Source organism: Osmerus mordax, chromosome 3, assembly GCF_038355195.1.
Source record: "Osmerus mordax isolate fOsmMor3 chromosome 3, fOsmMor3.pri, whole genome shotgun sequence".
Taxonomy (NCBI): Eukaryota; Metazoa; Chordata; class Actinopteri; order Osmeriformes; family Osmeridae; genus Osmerus; species Osmerus mordax.
This window is the reverse complement of record NC_090052.1, coordinates 22523181-22543482: the sequence shown is the minus strand read 5'-3', so window position 1 is coordinate 22543482 and position 20302 is coordinate 22523181. Positions and strand designations below refer to the sequence as shown.

General features: G+C 39.7%; 4 protein-coding genes across 5 annotated transcripts; all 4 read right to left on the bottom strand.

Moving 5' to 3' along the window:
* Nucleotides 1-1852: 1852 nt before the first annotated feature.
* Nucleotides 1853-2987, bottom strand: LOC136940571 (interferon alpha-14-like). The gene is made up of 5 exons (XM_067232761.1): nucleotides 2856-2987; nucleotides 2657-2743; nucleotides 2381-2527; nucleotides 2102-2185; nucleotides 1853-1960 (listed from the first exon to the last, which is right to left on the bottom strand). The coding sequence occupies exons 1-5, from the start codon at nucleotides 2985-2987 to the stop codon at nucleotides 1853-1855; spliced, it is 558 nt and encodes a 185-aa protein (XP_067088862.1).
* Nucleotides 2988-5007: 2020 nt separating this feature from the next.
* Nucleotides 5008-6281, bottom strand: LOC136940570 (interferon a3-like). Its single transcript, XM_067232760.1, has 5 exons — nucleotides 6146-6281; nucleotides 5818-5897; nucleotides 5512-5661; nucleotides 5270-5374; nucleotides 5008-5097 (listed from the first exon to the last, which is right to left on the bottom strand). The coding sequence occupies exons 1-5, from the start codon at nucleotides 6279-6281 to the stop codon at nucleotides 5008-5010; spliced, it is 561 nt and encodes a 186-aa protein (XP_067088861.1).
* Nucleotides 6282-9371: 3090 nt separating this feature from the next.
* ifnphi1 (interferon phi 1) lies at nucleotides 9372-11226 on the bottom strand. Of its 2 annotated transcripts, XM_067233326.1 has the most exons (6): nucleotides 10809-11226; nucleotides 10626-10713; nucleotides 10277-10354; nucleotides 9995-10144; nucleotides 9696-9773; nucleotides 9372-9498 (listed from the first exon to the last, which is right to left on the bottom strand). In XM_067233326.1, the coding sequence occupies exons 2-6, from the start codon at nucleotides 10707-10709 to the stop codon at nucleotides 9394-9396; spliced, it is 495 nt and encodes a 164-aa protein (XP_067089427.1). In that variant the 5' UTR covers nucleotides 10710-10713; nucleotides 10809-11226; the 3' UTR covers nucleotides 9372-9393. The 2 variants fall into 2 exon arrangements, with proteins under 2 accessions (XP_067089427.1, XP_067089426.1); XM_067233325.1 differs by lacking the exon at nucleotides 10809-11226 and having other exon boundaries at nucleotides 10626-10757.
* Nucleotides 11227-13454: 2228 nt separating this feature from the next.
* On the bottom strand, nucleotides 13455-14581 carry LOC136940569 (interferon a3-like). The gene is made up of 5 exons (XM_067232759.1): nucleotides 14507-14581; nucleotides 14280-14375; nucleotides 13920-14072; nucleotides 13642-13728; nucleotides 13455-13550 (listed from the first exon to the last, which is right to left on the bottom strand). Exons 1-5 carry the CDS (start codon nucleotides 14579-14581, stop codon nucleotides 13455-13457), a joined length of 507 nt encoding a protein of 168 aa, XP_067088860.1.
* Nucleotides 14582-20302: the final 5721 nt, after the last annotated feature.

Here is a 20302-nt window from a genome sequence, read left to right as displayed (position 1 = left end):
CCCTTTTCTTGTACCTTCTACATGCGTATTTGTATGTCATTTTGGTTGAAAAGGGTGGAGTGCAATCTCCGGGTCGGGGAGGGGATCTTGACCCAAGCGGAGGAGTTCAAGTATCTCGGGGTCTTGTTCACGAGTGAGGGAAGGATGGAGCGTGAGATCGACAGGCGGATCGGTGCGGCGTCCGCAGTGATGCGGGCTCTGCATCGGTCTGTCGTGGTGAAGAAAGAGCTGAGTCGAAAGGCGAAGCTATCTATTTACCAGTCGATCTACGTTCCTACCCTCACCTATGGTCACAAACTGTGGGTAGTGACCGAAAGAACGAGATCCCGAATACAAGCGGCCGAAATGAGTTTTCTCCGCAGGGTGTCCGGGCTCTCCCTTAGAGATAGGGTGAGAAGCTCGGTCATCCGGGAGGGGCTCAGAGTAGAACCGCTGCTCCTCCGCGTCGAGAGGGGCCAGTTGAGGTGGCTCGGGCATCTGATAAGGATGCCTCCTGGACGCCTCCCTGGTGAGGTGTTCTGGGCACGTCCCACTGGGAAGAGGCCCCGGGGAAGACCCAGGACACGCTGGAGGGACTATGTCTCTCGGCTGGCCTGGGAACGCCTCGGGGTCCCCCAGGAAGAGCTGGTGGAAGTGGCTGGGGAGAGGAAAGTCTGGGCCTCCCTGCTTAGGTTGCTGCCCCCGCGACCCGACCCCCGGACAAGCGGCAGATGACGGACGGATTTTGGTTGAAATTGTGAGCTGAATGAATTAAACGTCAAGCTAGCAGCTCCCGGGAGAGCAGTCTTTCTGACCCACAGACTCAGTGGTCGTCCTCAGCAGTAAATCAGGATTCACAAAAGGGATGTCTGTCCTCGCAAATCACGTTTGAAGCCAACGTAATAAATCACATTAACAAATGTGAGTCAAACGTTACGTGACACATTATATAGCTCTGAATTGACTCAACGAACACGTATCAATAGTTTCAGTTGGGTCACGGCTGAGTCATGCACGATGTTTTGTAATGTTGTGTCTTGGTGATGGGTCTTGTTTACCTGTCTGGCAGCTGTTTGAACCCTGAGGAAAAGTTCCTCTCTAAGCTGGATCAGGATCAAACCTCAGCAACGAGACAAGGTAAGGTAAACCTTGCCTATGGGGTACCAAATGTGCTTGGACAACAAATGTCCTAGGACACCGACACTGAGAACAAGGTTGGACCAGAACGCCTTTTGCAATCCTCCAATTGGTCGAACAGCGCTGCTCCTGAAGGGTTGGCCTTACAGCTTAACTGCAGCAGCTGGCTCGAGCCGTGGAATGATCTGACGTCAGAGAAGGAAACCGAATGTGAAAATGAAAACGAAAAGACGAGTTGCGTGAGTTGGGATCCCGATGTCAGTGGAGTCTCGTGGATTCTCCTGCTTATCCTCTGGTTGTCCTGCGAACGGGCTGTATTTACGTAATTCGTCATTTTTGTCACTCCACGCATGTTTTTTATAAGACACCAGAAACGGATCACATAGTCCAGAATCCAGTTTGTAGACCAGATCCATTAATAAAGAATAATAATCGTTTTTAAATAAAGGTTTAACATGTCTTTCTTTCAGATTTTAGTATGAGACAACTGCAGGAAGACGACTGAAATTCATTTTAGAAATATTTATTTTACATTGAAATGCTAACAAAACTGAAAAAGTATGACCATAAATAAATATATAAATAAACATTTAAAAAATCATAAATATAAAATTTGTAACTGTAACACTAACAATCTGACCTTTTTCAACATGATAACATTGTACATGGAGATGTTTGTATCACACAACACAAATGCTGACACATTGAAACACGTTGCTTCCCACAGACTGTAACTTTAGGTTCTCATCGGCCAGAAGAGGCAGTCGGAGTGGTTTTTCAAGATGAACTGCAGAGTGGAGAGCAGCTCCCTTCGAACCACCTCCCAGACACAGAAACTGGAGCTCTGTATGGGAGAGGGAGAGAAACACGCGCATATTCATTAATCGCGAGATCCATTTTTCCATCGCTTATAGGAGCAGCTCAACATTTGACAGACAGACACGCCATGGATGTAATGCTGTATTTTAAACACAAACCGACTTACCTTGTCTATTACAATCCCCGTCAGTCCGTCAAAAAATGCTTTCAGGGTCTCTGACCCATCATCCCCATCCACGCTGCTGCTCACCTGAATAGACAAAAAACAATAAAGTTTGAGTTGAACAACAATGTCTCCCATCTTCAGTCAATCAAAATAACTCTAAACTTTTCAATTTTATTTCTACCAGAATGACTGCAAATAACTCTGAATGAGTTAAAGAATGGACCTCTATATCTCGTGGTCGTTGTGTTACTCTTTAAACTTGCTATAGGCCTAACTCACACAGCGGCTTTCTTCGGTTAGACGGTAAACAAGTTCCAGAAAGTCCTCCAGCTTCTTCTGGTCCCAGGCGCTCGGCAGGTCTTCATCTGCGAAAAGGGAGCCGATTCTCTCCAGAGTCTGGTGAATTGCCTTTGTGGTCTCCCTCCGCTATAAGCACACAGGTAAGATTATTGGCCGGTTTTTAGCGTTTTAGTATTTAAAATTGAAAATGTTCAGTGCGAAACTGCATTTGTCCTTCTTAATTTTAAGGCTATAAGGAGTGATTTGTGCGCTTACCTGCTGCGCACCAGAGGTGTTGAAGGCGGAGGCTGGAAATGCGAGTATCACATTATCCTGCTGACATTGCGCGGGAAAGTTACCCCCCTGGAAAATAAACATAAAACCGTATGCAAATTATTTTCAATCGTTATTTAGCTGCTGTAAAGCGATCATCTCCACAGTAGGGACATGTAAATGTAAGTAGGGGATAACTTACCATGTCCCTAAGCAGGTGATGTGTCTTCTTCAACAGGTTCCCCTGCAGTTGACACGTGGGCATTGACCTGACTTGCACGAGGCACAGCAGGAGAATGGTGATGCTGATGCACGCCACACTCTGGATTGCCATGGTTCAGGTAGGCTACAGAGTTGATAAACTGCAGAACAGATCACCATTGTTAGCTTTAATAGGCAGCGTCTTTGGATGATTCATTTGCTAAACCCAAACAACCTCTAGTATATTTGTATATTGACTCACCTGGTTGCGGAGTGTTGGTGGTGCTCAGTTGGGTCAAACTCGATTGTGTCTGGGCACTACCATTGTTGCGGTTTAAATAGTATTCATTTATGGATGTATGCAAAGTGAAAGGGGGCTTAGTAAAATGGAATGGATTTTGGAAACTTTGGTCAAGATCAAACCGCAAGGCAGGATTTCCGCCCCCACCCCCCCTCACATTGGATACCAGTCTAGGGTACATTTACATTTTACATTTAGTCATTTTGGCAGACGCTCTTATCCAGAGCGACTTACAGTAAGTACAGAGACATTCCCCTGAGGCAAGTAGGGTGAAGTGCCTTGCCCAAGGACACAACGTCATTGGCATGGCGGAAATCGAACCGGCAACCTTCTGATTACTAGACCGATTCCCTAACCGCTCAGCCACCTGACTCCCAGGGTAGGATGTCTTGATCACTGTTTGCTGTTTGTATGTCCCTATAGTTCCCTGGAGTGAAGCCTGGCAAAGGTCCGAATTTTAAATATGTTAATTAGGAATCGGGTGACAGTTTATAGACCATGTATTGACAGCTGTGGAGCTGGCTATAATAAATGTATTGTGTTTTGGGGATTTACACTCGTGGATTTCAGCACGGTAATTCCTACTGTGTGCGGGTGGACCTGTTCTTTTAAAAGTCATTAGGCCTACACATTAGTACCGATTAATATTTCTTTAAAAACATGATGTAAAACAATGTCTTAAAAAATATATATACTTTGGTAAACAACGTTCTAAATCACAAAAAATAGTAAATCACAGCACACAGCCCAGGAGAAACAGTTCATTGATGAGAAAGTAACAATGTTGTCTCTCCAAATCTGAAGTATAAAGCTTGGCAAAGTAAATTTTTGATATATTCTAAATTATTTTATTAATATAGATGGTGGTCTATATAATATAGCCTAAATACGGTTTGAACTAAAGTTACGTGTGTAACACGCAGCCACACACATATAACCTACACACAGTAGGAATTATCATGTTCACAATCATTGGGGATAATTTACAAACCTAATATTTTTAAAAAACATTTAAGTAACAGAATGATGATTCACGTCATGACACTGGCATCCACACCCCAGGCCCCCAGTGCAAACAGCTGTTCTGACAACAACCTCCAGAAACTGTCTAATGTTTAGAGAATAGACTGCCCAAAAATCTTCGTCCATTTCCGCGTTGGAGCCACTGTGGTGCAGTGATGACTGGAGGGAGAGAGGCTGGGCCACCTCCATAGCGAATATGTTGGCATAAAATTGGCATGATTGTAGTTAAGAAGTGGGTTGTCATCTACAATATGACTTGCCACTATCGAATCAGTCAATCCTGAGAGATCCTGTTGGCTCTTAACTAATGTGAGAAGAACAGCAGCGTTATTGTAGCCTATATGATTTATTGATCATAGTGTAGAGCTTTCTGGATTTTGAAGGCAACGTGTTTTGGTACAGAGTGCAATGAGAGGGAGAATATCAGTGTATTTGTATCAAAGGCATTTTGTCATCAACACAGAAACAGGAGGTGGACTGGATTCGTTAGTAATGTGACATGTCATAGAAGTAATGTGACATGTCAAATAAAGTTGGAAAAAAACAACAACAAAAAACACCCCACAGTATATTATATTACGAATGTTTTTTATTAATGAAAAAGATTGCCATAAATAAATAAACAGATAGATAAATAGATACATAGATAAATAGACAAATAGACAAATAGACAAATAGACAAATAGACAAATAGACAAATAGACAAATAGATAAATAGATAAATAAATACATAGAAAAAAATATAAGTAGACATAGATCTATTAATGGAAAAGACCACGTTATTTTCGGCTTTTCTCAAATGATGACTGTTCGTGCCCAGGTTGTCGCTTCACTCATGACTCTCTATGAACTTCTTGAACGACAGCAGGTTGTAACGGACTTCCTGTCTCACGATCTCCCAGGCGCATGCGTTATTCTCCTGAAAGCATAGAGTTTTTCTTGAACCACAGATGCCACTGCCGCTGTTTTGCCTCTGCCGCTGCGGTACACCAAGTGACTGGAAATTCCTACTTTCTATGCAATGACGAGACTGCCATCCTTTTTATGATGAAATGGGAACTGAAATGTGAGTTTCATAACTGAAGACCCACCTTCTCTTTCAGGATGCCACTCAGCTGGTCAAACAATGTCTGGAGTGACGCGCTGACCTCGGAGACACCCTCTCCTTGAGCAGGTGAAGAGCCTGCTTCGCCGATCTATATGGACATGTCAGGACATTCTGGACCTTAGCATATATCATAATGCAACATTTGAAGTTTGTTTCATGCAATTAAGTTTATAACAAAAAAAACATGTCAAAAATGTCAAAAGACAATTCTGCTTCTATACTCACACATCCGTGAAGTTTCTTAATCTGACGATATATGTAGTTAGTGAAGAGCTTCAGTTTATCAGTGTCCCAGGAAACGGAGTTTAGGTTGTTGCTGAAAATCTGAGCCACGTGCTCAAATGTCTTCAGAGCGACAACGGTCACATCCTCTGTCTAGAGATAGGCATTAAAACAGAGGAGAGAAAATGATGACAGAAACAAAAATTACAACTCCTTGTCGTAAAAAAAATTCATAGGGTATTTACTATTTTGTATGATTCAATATGGTTTCCAGAGCGCATAATTCCAACGGTATGGCTCATAGCTTACCCGTATAGAATTGTACAGGTTTTCTGGGAACAAACGCGCCACTTTTTCCTTGCCTAGACACTCAACAGGAAAATGACCACTCGAAGATGAGACATTGGCCTAAAAGATACAAAAACATATGGGAACACAATTGGTAAACCTGATAAACCTATTACAAAACTCAAATCACCTATACAAAACATTCGGGATTGTGTTGCAAGCCAGCGAACCAACAAACTCAGTCACGAGAGAGGGAGAGAGAGAGACAGAGAGAGACTTTAGCCTGAACAACAAAATAAATTGTCCAGTACACAGATCATAGCAGTACACATTTCTTACAGTTGACCCACCATATCAGAAAGTTTCAGAATACTCAGGTCGTTCAGTTGTCGCATCTGGAACTTTGTCCACCTGCAGACTTCAGAAGCAGCATGGTCACAGCAGCTCAGCGCGAATAAGACGCTCAAAAGTTTTAAAGTAAACATGCTTGTATATTAACACAATGTTGTAACGACTAATGATTAACCTTCACATGCCACCTTGGTCACATCCACCGGCTTTTAAAGCCAAAAACTGCACTTTAAAAAAGTCCCTGTTTGTGGCTAGAGCTGGTGCTCGCCTGTTTTCGGTTCACCGTGGGGGCTATAACGCTGATACAGAATTCATTTGAAATTAATGTTTCAAGGTAAACAATGCAATTCATAAGAAAAGAAAGCACGAATTTGTAATCCATATATGTATGCTATTTGCTATATAGACTATTTGCATGTTGTGACTTGAATTTGCAGAGAAGTAGCCGAACGCTTAACGAATCTTGGCACTCTAGCACGATCATTTTGAGTTTCATAATGAGTTCATAGTAGGCTATACCTTATTCATAAATTACTTCGCAATCAACGACTGAAGAAAAGCAGCGTAAATGTGTCCCAGCTGAAACGTTGACACGATTTGAGAACATTTGGCGCTTGATTCGATGAGGGGACGAAATAGCTTGGGAGAATATAACGTTTTATCAGCAGCATTGTAGTGTGTTAGTCATTACATTCAGTTAGTATTGCTTTCATGCATCCAAAATATAGATGTCATAATCATAATCAGAATTTGGTTTATTCGCCATGTAGTAGGTTTACACAAACACGGAATTTAGTGTGGCAAGAAGATGCAAACAATAAACATATGGCCTACGGATCTTAAATTAAAAGTAAAAAAGTACAATAGTCTAACTAATTCTAAGTATTAAACAATCTTAAACATTTCAGTCACAGGCTTGACCAGAGGTAGGCTACAGTGTGTGTATATGTATATTTAGTTGTACTGATTTATTACTTGGTTTGCAGAAATGATTTGTAATACGCTTGGTGTGTGATATGTGTTGGTTGCCGTGGAGTTGTAGGCTATATTTGTGTCACCTTTTTATTTAACCGTTGACTTGTGCCTGCTGTATCACCGAAGGGATCATTACCAATAAAATAAGGGACCAATTAGAGTGGAGTTGGGGCGGGCTACCCGGCCAATTCGACTTACATAATTGGACCGATGGCGGGACAAAAGAGAAGTAGAGGGAAGAACGCGGCTGTCAGAGGAGAGTATACGCAAGCGATCGGGTGACAAGAGTATCACGGGCGAAGAGATCCTACTAAACGGGTTGCTAACGTGTTCTGTTCTAAAAAACGATTCCTAAGGATTACGGAGGGGGAACTGCAGAAGGTGGCTAACAGCCTATACCCGGACGACTGTGTGGGCAAGAACGATCGCCCAGGAGAAGTAAGGTGCAGGAGATTGATGCCAGGCAAACCGCACAGACACTGGATTGTCCCGCGAGGGCGTGTCTCCCTTGGAGGCTTTAATACTTTTTAGAAATACATGTATTAACTTTTTATATATTAAAATGCGATATTTTATAGTAATTGTGTTTCCATCTGATTTTCTTTGGTTGTGCACACGCTGTTCCTCCCTCTCAGAACGAACCGCAAATCAAGTTCCTAGACTTAAAAACTAGGTGGCGTAGTCGGCACAGCACTACACGCCGGACACATACAGTTGGCCTATAGGCCGCTACATTTTATAGAGTGCTACAGAGGGTTTTCAATAATTTCATGAAATTGTACACATTCCTAGCCTATGCCCATCCTTACATGCGTCGCAGTAAGGACAAGCACATTCTAAATTAGCTTTAAAAGAATATTGGCCACCTGTATAGTTCGGGGCCAAACAATAACATCGGGGCCTAAAGCCACGTTGCAGAAGTTTAGTAAAGTTCCTCTAGATCCACTTTTCAAACAGACACTCTCTTTTTAAACAGCATTCCCCCCCTGCTAGGTTGAGTATGTTATTCGGGTAAACCCCCCAAGAAATCACAAATCAAACCTGTAGACTAGCCTATACCACACATTCATAACAAAACACACATTTACCATATACCTGTAGCCTATAGCGTCCTAGACATTTAGGTGATAAGTTGATTTAAAATTCTGCATCATTTAAATGCATCAAGATGTATCCTCCACAATCATATTCATAACATTGAAATACAAAAGGTTGGATGCTGTTGAGAATGCAGGATTTAGTGATCTAGAAATGGACGAATGTGCAACTAGGCTCGGCCTACTCGTTGATTCCATATGGATATAAAATACCTGCCACCGATGTTGAAACGTAGTAGCCTATCAAGGTTCCCTGGGCAGAGAGAGAGAAAGGGAGAGAGAGACCAAATAGTCCCATTTGACGTCGTCTGCACCAGGCAGAGATTTATTTTTAACGTTTTTCGTTGAAGAAATAAAACAGACAGCTTTCTCGTTTGTTCTCATTCCACAATACACTATAGGCACGGCATAGAGGTATACTGTAGCCTAGCCTAATTAGCCAGCTTCGCCATGATAAAAAAAAAAACTTGAATCCCAATTTGTATGACACTGATAACGTTTTGAATAGTTGATAGGATGTGAATGGAATAGCGTTAATTCTCAGCCTGTTTTTGTTAGCAAATAGTGAAAACTTGACACGGTTTCTTTGATAAAACTGAGTAGAACGAAAACTGGCTATTGCTTTAGTTGATGTCAGTCAGATCTCTATTGTACTTTGTTTACCAATTAACCGTAATAGGCCTATAGCCTAACCTCATGGTTTTCCTCCCTTTACACATTCCACCACCGGCTCCCAACTTTCAAGACAAATTTACCCCCTTGTTTTTGTGTCCTCGTGTAGGCTATTGGCTACGACAGTGAATGTGCCCATTGGAAGAGTTCTAGGGTATATCCTGTCCCGGTTACGGAATCACAAAAAAATAATAACTTAATAAGCTATACTGAACTTGATGCTGACAAATAAAAAGTGGGTAATGTATAAAAACAGCTTTATTTTATTTTTTTCCCACATTTTGTTCGGTAAAAAGGTAGCACATTTTAAATAGTAATAAAATAAATATAAACAGCTTTCATTTTTTTCTTCACATTTTGTTCAGTAAAAAGGTAGCACATTTTAAATAATAAAATAAATAGTACATATTATAATATTATAATATCAATAGATAAATAAATAAAATAAATAAATAAGAGGGGTTGCTGGGGGTGTCTAGATATAAATAAAATAAAAAAATGACTAAATGTAGATCCTATTTCTGAGTAGAGCAGCGATAATATCCAGCCTCAGCAGGTGACTTTTGGTCTCTTTCCTGACGAGCTCCCACGCATTCGCACTGTATTTCTGAAACATATAAAAGCGAGATGAGAACACTGGATTTTGGAAGTGACAAAACTGTACCGGATACAGTGTGTAATTTCACAAGCAAGAGGATTGTATAAACAAGGTATCACCACCATTATCCTGTAATCTCAATTTATGAATAAGTTACATATCAGTCATTATAAGTCAATTTAAACTTTATAAGTTGCTAAACTCACCATCTTTCGCAGGACTTTCCTGTTCAGTTTCCTGAAGTAGCGTTTCAGATTCATATCCGGTTTCACCTGCGGTGGAACCTGCAAATAACACATGCACGTCAATTGAAATTGAAATATAGTAAGTAGGCTAGGCTAATGAAACACATCTAATTGCTAATTAGATGTAAACTATGACAATAATTATTGTAAACTAAACTAGCCAATTTAACTAACCAAACACACATGATTTAATGGAGTAAAGCAAGAGTCAATACAACCTAGGATGAATTAATAAATACATTAATCCAAGTGGAACTTACACATGATTTGAGGTTATAGAATTGCCGATGAATGAGGTTGAGAAAGTCGTCCAGCTTCTTGCTGTCCCATTTGACTGCCTGCATATTCCCATTGAACAGCTCCGTGATCTGATATATGCTCTCATTAAGGAACCGCACTTGGTCCTTCGGCTGCAAGTATAAGAAAGCAGAAAGATACAAGGGTTAGGGTTAGACAATACAAATACGAAAATACAAAATAAACGCAGCTACGTTGTCAACAGACCGCATATTGATTAAATCGATAATCGAAAATAGTTTTACCTCAGCAGAGTATATCATCTTTTTGTACTGAGACTCGGGGAACGGAACCGGTGAGGCGTCCTCAGTGTAGTCTCCTCCCTGAATAGAACACACAGTAACAGAACGTTCAATCTCACGCGCCAATGTTTTTAACAATTCTTTACTTTGAACGCAGGCATCCAAAACCCGCATCATGCACGTTGGCTCATGGCAGAGCCCGTGAACCACACTATGCCTACGTTCAATAGGCTACATTACGCATAGCTATATGCAAATGTACTAGTAATCTCAGAGAGACCCGCAAATACCTGTATTTTAAGACGGTTATGTTGGTTAAACTGATGTAAACAAAACAACGCCGGTAACTCACCATCTCCTGAAGCATTTTGAGCGACTCCGCGCTCAGAAGTCTGTAGCTGTACCGGAGCCAATCACAGCACTGGGAATCTTGCATTATGCTGCAGATCAGGAGAATAACACATGTACACCGTTGAAAGTACATTTTGTATGGTCTTGGTTTGGGTTATGCAGCTGAATGATTGCATGGCTGTACCTGTGTTCTCCAGTTTATGTAGCCACTAGCCAGGCAGAGATCGGGAAAGGGAAAACATGAAATCCCCTCTTGCAGAATTGGTAGGCGTAGACTTTCACTTTCCAGACTTCCCTAGCAGCGTTTGACTAGCCCTACATGCACCAATTCTTCTTCTAAACTAACAAAATACTCACAGTTTGTGGGTTGCAAAATTACAAACAGCGATGATTGATTAGGCTATAGCCTAGGTTTTGCATTGTTCTAAATATTTCGCTTAGGCTTGCCTATTTAGGCTATCGGAAAACGAGTTGAAAGACTTCAGCGCACTTATTGCCACTACAAATAACATGCATGAAAGTCTATCTTTGAACAAAATAAACTCTACCTTCCAAATTAGTATAATATATAATCGAATTATCAGGGTTTGAATTCAAATTAATCCGAAAATTTGCCCCGCTGCTTTCGGTTGAGTCCGCTAGTCTTGCAGAAGAAAAGTGAATGGCGACTTGAAAACCCAAACGTTTTCACTTTCATCTCAGAGATGACGCAACTGTGACGAGTCACAAGAGTTCCCTCTGTCTCTGTGTATGTTTGTGTGTGTGTGTGTGTGTGTGTTTATGTGGTTGTGCATACAGCTGTCTGACCATTCTTTTGTATTATTTTCCTCTTCAATAAAGACGAAGAAAGCAGCCAGCTTTACTGCCTTAGTGAATCTCCTCCAGTTCTTTACTAGTATTTAATCAAATGTGAGGTCCGTGGCTTGAAAATGGTTTAGTTCTGATCTTAGATAACTGGACAATAGGCATGATTAAAACATGTTGGGGTGTTTTATAGAGGCGGAGGTTTCATACATGTTCCACCCACTTTTACACAAAACGTAAAATCTGTCCCTTCTACTTTGTATTAAGAAAATGAGGCCTACATTTAATGTGTATCAGTTATTATAAAAGCTCTCCAACCCACATTTGAAAACTAACCTGTCCCTAGTTTTATGTAATCTAGGCTATATTCCAAAAATGTATTCACCATTAAATTAAAGTTATGTGCTGTATTGGTGTAAACAGCCCTGCATGAGCAGGGTTCGAATTGTGGGGGGGCTTGGGGGGGGGCTTGGGGGGGCTTGACCCCCCTCATTAAGACTTGGACCCCCCAAAAGAGGTAAAAACAACAGGTCGGGGGGTCGATACACACCCTGGAGAAGAAGTTGATTTGTCATTGTATAATTCACTCTCTACCATGTGAGTCACACCCTATATTACAGTTTTTTTCAAATGCTTACACAAATTTTTTTACTTGTCCTCTTTTTTTCAAAACTTAAGACACAAATCCAAGAACTGCAAAAACAAAATGCTAAATGCCTCGCTTCTCTTGCAAAATGAAGCACTGCATTCAAAATATCACAAACACGCCTCAAAAGCAAACATTTGTCTCATGTTGCAAACACTTTTGCCATTAAATTACATTTTTGGATATATCATATACACACAGTTATTCAAAACCTAAAGCTCTTCTTTCATGAGCTCCTATGTACATTTCTGTAAAAGTAAATAGCAGAGATGATGAAAAATTCATGGTAAACACGAAAACTAGATTGAAACTAAACTTATTTTTTTACTGTAAGCATTTGTGGTTGTGAATACAGTATTACACAGTATGAAAGAAAGAGTGTAGTAAGACAGAAACCAAACCAAATATTTAAAAAGGTGATTACGGAATGGTGTGTGTGTGTGTGTGCATTAGTAACTGTAGCATACAGTAATATATACTATTTTCTACAATATTGTCAGAATGTCTTCTTACAGTCACTGTACTGTTGCACAGTATGATACAGTAATCCACCAGACTGTGACCAATCATGCAGTGCACTGCAGTCAATGGATGCATGGGTGCTAAAATATATGTTTGTGTGTAGTATACCGTGTGTTGTGCTGAAACAGCTATTATGTGTTCATTAGAACATGTGTACATTACAGTGTTACATACCTGTTATCATGGTTGTGTTTCAAAAAGGAAATCAAGATGCTTCCTCTTAGAATTTTGTGTGTTACGTGGAGAATTGTGTGATGTGTTTTGCAAAAAGTGTTTTATGAAATTGAAAACTGAGTCAAAGGCCCAAAATGTGCGTTTTGCAGATTTAAGGTGTGGTTCTGGTGTTTTTTTTTGTGTGTAAGCGTTTGAAAAAAACTGTAAGCACATCAGGTCCAAGCTTATGGTGGAATGTAAAGGGTTCCTGTCTGGAATCTTATAACTTTGTTATTAAGAGTTATTTTCAGGGGCTGAAATTAAAGATTGGTCTATTTATTCACGCCAAATCGTTGTCATCTTTAGGTTAAAATTCATTTATTGACAGAGAGATTTAGAAAATACAGATGTAAAGCAATTCAATATGCATGATATTAAACAATTGTCACATTTACAATACATTTACATTAATGCATTTAGCAGACGCTTTTATCCAAAGCGACTTCAAAGAGAGAGTTTTACAAAAGTGCATAGGTCACTGATAATAACACATAAATAATCAACATAAATAACACAAACATAAACACAAAATAAATAATAATAATAAGATAAGAGCCTAATAAATAATATAAATAAATGAGTTCAAATCAAACACACATATGCCACGCACGCACGCACACATACGCACACACACACACATTGACTTCAGGCTTTAAAGATTCTTGCTGCCAGCACGTCTAGTCTCAGCAAATGCGCGAGCACCACTCTTCTGACTTCCTCCCACGCGCTTGCGCTGTAACCCTGCAAGAATCAAAGGGCACGTTTAAGTTAATTACTCACTATATTAATCTTAATCAAGTCATTAGTTAGACCTATATTCTAGACTATATACCTGATTTTTCAAAGATTTCTTCATCAATCTGAAATGCAGTTTCATCTTTTTGTTGACAGCATTTGATGTCGGTCTCATCGCCTTTAACTGAAGTGAGAGAAAGTCATTAGGTCGATAATTTAATCGTGGATTCAGAACATTCATGCCACATTCATGTCCTGCGTGTCATTTAAAGAGAGAGAGAGAGAGGCAGAGAGAGAGAGAGAGAGAGAGAGAGAGAGAGAGAGAGAGAGAGAGAGAGAGAGAGAGAAGAGAGAGAGAGAGAGAGAAACACTTACACATTGATGAACCTGAGTGTTCTGGCGGAAAAGGTAGTTCATGAACTCGTCCACGTCTCTCTGGGCCCAACGCGTGGCGTTGCTGCTGCCGCTGCTGAACAGCCTTTCTATGCCATTAAGCGCGTGCCAGATGAACACCAACTTATCCTCGGCCTGCAGGAGAGCGCGTGCAAGAGTTAACAAACATGCGTCGCCAGGACAAGTACCAGGTGTGACATTACATTTATTATAAATGAATAGGCCTATCATTCATTTAATCAATCAACTTAATGTTGATTGAAATTGAAATCATTATTTTCACATCTCTGATTGCCGTCCCATAGGCTAAGCTTAGCAGCATGGATAACCTTGTCTTCTTACCTTCAGATGGAGGGCTTGGTTGTGTTGCTTTGAAAGGAAATTTGGCAGTCCGTCCCCGGAGAATCCTGACGATCTGTCCCCCTCGACCCTTCTACCCTGAACCCACAAAACCGTTGAAGCGGATCAGTAAGGATCTCTAAACATTTCTTGTAGCCCATTTCCCATGAAGAGGATGATGAAAGCGATGCTGTTGAACATGAGTGTATAGCGTTTGTGCCGTAACTCACCATGTGTTGCAGCATCGAGATGGTCTTATTGTTGAAGACTTGGAACATACTTCTGGAACCCTTCTGCTTTTCCATCCACGTGCATCCTGTGCCGACATTCCAAAGGCACAGTGTCAGGGTCACGAGCGTCCACAGGTTGGTTGAGCTCATTGCGCTGCGTTATAACTAGCGGCAAATTATGAATGAAGGTAAATTAAGTCTATGTCCTCTGCAGTCAATACTAATGGTATGAACACGGTGTGAGCGTCTTGACTGATTTTTTTCCCAGACAATTTGTACCATTCCTATGTCCGTTTGTCGCTTTAATAGGCCTACTTGCAAAGCGAAACTCTAAGGGAAATCCCCATTCCACCTCTATAGAGCCATTTAAATCAAATCAAATGTAGGCTGTTTTTTATTGCCCTTTTGACAAGAAATGTCACAGAGGGCTTCACATACGCATAGAACTGCCCCTCAACCAACCTCAACCCTCAAGGAAGACAAGGAAAACCGCCACAAAAAACTCATTAGAAGAGAAAAGAAACCATTCGATGTCCCGACCACATGTGTAGCCTACCTCCCAACAATAACTTTGACTTTGCAATAACAATGTTATGATGTTATGTATATTCACAGAGTAATATTTTTATTTGACAGTGGCTGATCCAAACAACTACACAATATCAATGGAGAAAAAAAAATCCTAAATTGCATTACGGATGTATGGGGCTAGAATATTTTGACCATATGCCTAGGTCCGTAATCATAATATATATTATATATATTATAATATTAAAATCTGGTCAAAATGTACCCCCAACATATTGATAGAAAAATATAAATAAAATATGAATGTGCTACGCTACGACAGGCAACCACGCACGCTGTCCGAAATTATCATGTAATCATATTTATAAACGTAAAAAGTTTTGAATGGGGGACCCTCAGACTTCCCAGCAGATTTCGTCCCCCCCAATGCTGACTCCATGGCTACGGCCTACTGTGTGTCAGGTGTCCTGTTTTGTTTTCAATCAAGTCATTCATTCAAAAAAATCTTAAGACTGCCTTTTCAATTGCACCTTTCCGTTTACGCAGAGAAACTGCATCTCCAAGGAACAAAGTCCTTGTGGTCTTTGTGGGACAGCGTAAATCGCAACATCGACTAAAGACAAGCCACGCGTCAAAATACACACAAGACAAGACTATATTTCGTAAAACAGTTTATTATTTTATTACAATCTTAATTTAATCAATTCGGTGGCCAAACACAAATCGTTTAATGATAAATCATAAACTATTGCAAATCCGGCAACGACGTAAGGTTTTTTTTTTTTGCAAAAGCATTTTTTCTTGATTTTCCTCTGAAGCTGGTGAGTTTACAAAGACATCGTAATTTCTACATGTTGAAACCGAAATGTATGAAAATATCCTTTAATAAAACTAGAGAACTCGATTATTCGATCATTCAATAGGGTCAAACTCTAACATTAAGAAGAAAATTGGATTTAGGTAATAACATGGTTTTATATTGAAATGCAAATTATCGTTCAGATTAAATAGCCAAATTTGAACGGATTCCATTTAGGCTATCAATTAATTAAACTCGGTTAAAGACACTCACGGATTGATTTAACAATTTGAATGTAAATAGGTTTATCTATCTATCTTTAGACGCTATAGCACAAGAAAAGCCCAATTGTGGAAGACTATCATGCTAATTCTCAGACAATAATCTAAATAGGCCTGGGTTTTCATATTGATTGTAATTATTTTTATTTGTGAAAGTAATTTAAACACTGCACAGTTTATATGATCAGATGTTTTTATTTTCAAATACAACAGTTATTAGACAATTATTATATCAAATTACAATTTCTGGCTGCACAATTTGGATTGAGACATTGATTGATGTTGCAAGTTCTGTTCAAGATCAAACATTCTTAACTTACTATATTTATTGGGTTTGTCTCCGAATGCATGCTAGGCTTTTGCTTCAGCAGTCAGCCAACGATGCTTGTGCTGAGCGCCTGCTGCTGTGCTGACGTCACAATGCACATAGGCAGGCAGGCACGTGTGTCGTGACTGTGTGTGACAGGGGAAGTAATTTTTGTGTAATTAAGAGGGGAAAATTCATGCATTTCGCTTCGGAGTCACTAAACTAAATATGTTCCGACTCATTTAACTCCTGTGCTGAGACAGTGTGGATGAAGAGGTTTTACCTCTACACACCACCTGAGGGCTGCAATACGAATAATAATCCACAATTAAAATCAACTAACGAAACATATCTAATTCTTTACATGAAACATAGGCCTATTTGTAAGATTATTTTGATTTAAATTGTAATACTGGTGGTACAATTTAGCTATTTAAATCCTTTCAATCCCTGCTGGTTTCAATCTTGAGTGTGGGATTACTCACTCACTGTTGAACTGTGATGTGAAGGCTGGCAGAAGAATGGTGAGTTTACACCAAAACTCTGAAGGATTTTGTTTATCTTCCACTCTGTCTGCATAAGTAGTACGTGACTGCAAACCGTCCAGCAGAGGGTAGTGCAACCTCACATCTCAAACTAGATCTCACATTACAGTTTTTCTCAATTGTTTACACACAAATACTGGTACTTGAGACACAATGACCACAACATGTAACTCATGCACCAACCCCATGAACCAATTCTGCAAAACTACAAGCACAATTCCTGCTTTACACTCAAATTGCAGTTCTAAAACACATTTTTTTCAAAACACTACACACAATTCTCATTTTCATGAAGAAAATCTTTTGTTTTCACAAAGAACACACTGCCATTCAAATACGCACACTGACTCATCGCATGGACAAACACCTGTCACACAGTTTTACAATTAGCAATCAGAGCTTTAGAATAAAAGGGCAACAGGTGACCTTTTCTGTTGTTCTTTGAGCAATGGATGCCAACATTGGAAACAGAGGCAGAGGAGTGAGAGTAAGAGGAGGAGGACATGGAGGACAAGGATGGGGAAGGCCAAGGACCATAATCTCTGATGAGATCCGAGCCGCTTTGGTTGACCATGTAGTCAACCATGGTCTAACAATGAGGGAGGCTGGGCAAAGAGTACAGCCAAATTTGAGCAGGTACACTGTAGCATCCATCATCCGGACTTTCCGAAATGAGAATAGATAAGAAATCTACTCTCACTACAAAATTGCAGTAGGCCTACTGCATATCAATACAGTACTCAATGAGTACAGTAGTACAGTATTGCCTGTGGACTGTTCTGTAGGACTGTAAAATAAAGTATGTTTCAAGTATTTGGAAAATGTATTCCTACACAGTTTTTACAGTATTTTACTATTTGTTTGGCAGAACTGAAAGATTACCAACACAAGGTGGTCGGGAATGTCTTCTGTCTCCTGAACAGGAAACTGAAATCATGAACATGGTCTTAGAAAATAACGCCATAACATTACGGAAAATACAAAGAAAAATAATAATAATGTAACTGTATACACTATACAGTAAATTATTCTGTTGTTTTGTATGTAAACCACTGTATGTGCAACTTTGTGTTGGTTGGGATGTACACTGTGTACATATATGTAAAATATATTTGTTACCGTGTATTTCTGTGTTCTGAGTATAAAAACAATATTCTCAAATATTTTACAACACACTTTTATGTATTTACTGTCTGTAGTAAATGTAACACTGAACAAAAAAAGGCCTAACTCACTATGATGAATGAAGAAGAAGTGTTTTCCATTCATCATAATGTTTTACATTGAGCACATCAGTGTTCAAATGGTTCTTATAAATGTCTATTCATATGATGGTTTGTGTTTGTCATTTGAAAACAAAATACAATTTTGAGATTAAATAACATTGTTTTGAATGTTAAGTTTAATTTTGCAGGAGAAGTGAGGGGTTTTGCCCATTGTGTGTGTGTTTTTTTTATTTGTGTGTAGAGTTCTGAGAGTATGAGGTATGCATTCAGAAAATGTGTCAAACCAATCGAGAAAAACTGTAACACCATCCTGAGGTTTACAGTTTTTTTCAAATGCTTACACACAAATTCCTTACTTTTCACACAATTTCTGAAACCTGACACTCAAACACCACACCTCAAATCTGCAAAACCATACGCACATTTTGGGCCTTTGACTCAGTTTTCAATTTCATAAAACACAACACACAATTCTCCACGTGACGTAACACACAACATTCTAACAGGAAGCATCTTGATTTACTTTTTGAAACACAACCATGATAACAGGTATGTAACAATCTACTGTAATGTACACATGTTCTAATGTACACATAATAGCTGTTTCACCACAACACACGGTATACTACACACAAACATATATTTTAGCACCCATGCATCCATTGACTGCAGTGCACTGCATGATTGGTCACAGTCTGGTGGATTACTGTATCATACCGTGCAACAGTACAGTGACTGTAAGAAGACATTCTGACAATATTGTAGAAAATAGTATATATTACTGTATGCTACAGTTCATGGAACACACAGACACACCATTCCGTAATCACCTTTTTCAAAATTAGGTTTGGTTTCTGACCTACTACACTCTTTTGTACTGTGTAATACTGTATTCACAACCACAAATGCTTATAGTAAAAATATAAGTTTGGTTTCAATCTTGTTTTCGTGTTTACCATGAATTTTTCTTCACATAAATGTACAAAGGAGCTCATGAAAGAAGAGCTTTAGGTTTTGAATAACTGTTTGTATATGATATATCCAAAAATGTAATATAATGGCAAAAGTGTTTGCAACATGAGACAAATGTTTGCTTTTGAGGTTTGTAATATTTTGAATGCAGTTCTTCATTTTGCAAGAGAAGCGAGGCATTTTGCATTTTGTGTGTGAAGTTGTTGGATTTGTGTGTTAAGTTTTGAAAAAAAGAGGACAAGTAAAAAAATTTGTGTAAGCATTTGAAAAAAACTGTAATATAGGGTGTGACTCACATGGTAGAGAGTGAATTATACAATGACAAATCAACTTCTTCTCCAGGGTGTGTATCGACCCCCCCGACCTGTTGTTTTTACCTCTTTTGGGGGGTCCAAGTCTTAATGAGGAGGGTCAAGCCCCCCCCAAGCCCCCCCACAATTCGAACCCTGCTCATGCAGGGCTGTTTACACCAATACAGCACATAACTTTAATTTAATGGTGAATACATTTTTGGAATATAGCCTAGATTATATAAAACTAGGGACAGGTTAGTTTTCAAATGTGGGTTGGAGAGCTTTTATAATAACTGATACACATTAAATGTAGGCCTCATTTTCTTAATACAAAGTAGAAGGGACAGATTTTACGTTTTGTGTAAAAGTGGGTGGAACATGTATGAAACCTCCGCCTCTATAAAACACCCCAACATGTTTTAATCATGCCTATTGTCCAGTTATCTAAGATCAGAACTAAACCATTTTCAAGCCACGGACCTCACATTTGATTAAATACTAGTAAAGAACTGGAGGAGATTCACTAAGGCAGTAAAGCTGGCTGCTTTCTTCGTCTTTATTGAAGAGGAAAATAATACAAAAGAATGGTCAGACAGCTGTATGCACAACCACAAACACACACACACACACACACACACACACACACACACACAAACATACACAGAGACAGAGGGAACTCTTGTGACTCGTCACAGTTGCGTCATCTCTGAGATGAAAGTGAAAACGTTTGGGTTTTCAAGTCGCCATTCACTTTTCTTCTGCAAGACTAGCGGACTCAACCGAAAGCAGCAGGGCAAGTTTTCGGATTAATTGGGTGTGCTCAAGCCTTCGGCGAGAGCTCAACC

What these genes read in the sequence shown, in the direction of transcription:
- LOC136940571 (XM_067232761.1), bottom strand. Translation starts at nt 2,987, where the DNA reads ATGGCAATCCAGAGTGTGGCGTGCATCAGCATCACCATTCTCCTGCTG. An exon ending in ATCACCTGCTTAGGGACATG is followed by an intron (nt 2,744 to 2,855) that starts GTAAGTTATCCC and finishes TTTATTTTCCAG; the next exon opens with GGGGGTAACTTTCCCGCGCA. An exon ending in CGGGGATTGTAATAGACAAG is followed by an intron (nt 1,961 to 2,101) that starts GTAAGTCGGTTT and finishes TCTCCCATACAG; the next exon opens with AGCTCCAGTTTCTGTGTCTG.
- LOC136940570 (XM_067232760.1), bottom strand. Translation starts at nt 6,281, where the DNA reads ATGTTTACTTTAAAACTTTTGAGCGTCTTATTCGCGCTGAGCTGCTGT. An exon ending in TCTGAAACTTTCTGATATGG is followed by an intron (nt 5,898 to 6,145) that starts TGGGTCAACTGT and finishes TCTCATCTTCGA; the next exon opens with GTGGTCATTTTCCTGTTGAG. An exon ending in ACCTGTACAATTCTATACGG is followed by an intron (nt 5,662 to 5,817) that starts GTAAGCTATGAG and finishes GCCTATCTCTAG; the next exon opens with ACAGAGGATGTGACCGTTGT.
- ifnphi1 (XM_067233325.1), bottom strand. Translation starts at nt 10,757, where the DNA reads ATGTACTTTCAACGGTGTACATGTGTTATTCTCCTGATCTGCAGCATA. An exon ending in TCTATAACCTCAAATCATGT is followed by an intron (nt 9,774 to 9,994) that starts GTAAGTTCCACT and finishes TGTTATTTGCAG; the next exon opens with GTTCCACCGCAGGTGAAACC. An exon ending in GGAAAGTCCTGCGAAAGATG is followed by an intron (nt 9,499 to 9,695) that starts GTGAGTTTAGCA and finishes TATATGTTTCAG; the next exon opens with AAATACAGTGCGAATGCGTG.
- LOC136940569 (XM_067232759.1), bottom strand. Translation starts at nt 14,581, where the DNA reads ATGGAAAAGCAGAAGGGTTCCAGAAGTATGTTCCAAGTCTTCAACAAT. An exon ending in ACCAAGCCCTCCATCTGAAG is followed by an intron (nt 14,073 to 14,279) that starts GTAAGAAGACAA and finishes GCTCTCCTGCAG; the next exon opens with GCCGAGGATAAGTTGGTGTT. An exon ending in ACACTCAGGTTCATCAATGT is followed by an intron (nt 13,729 to 13,919) that starts GTAAGTGTTTCT and finishes CTCTCACTTCAG; the next exon opens with TTAAAGGCGATGAGACCGAC.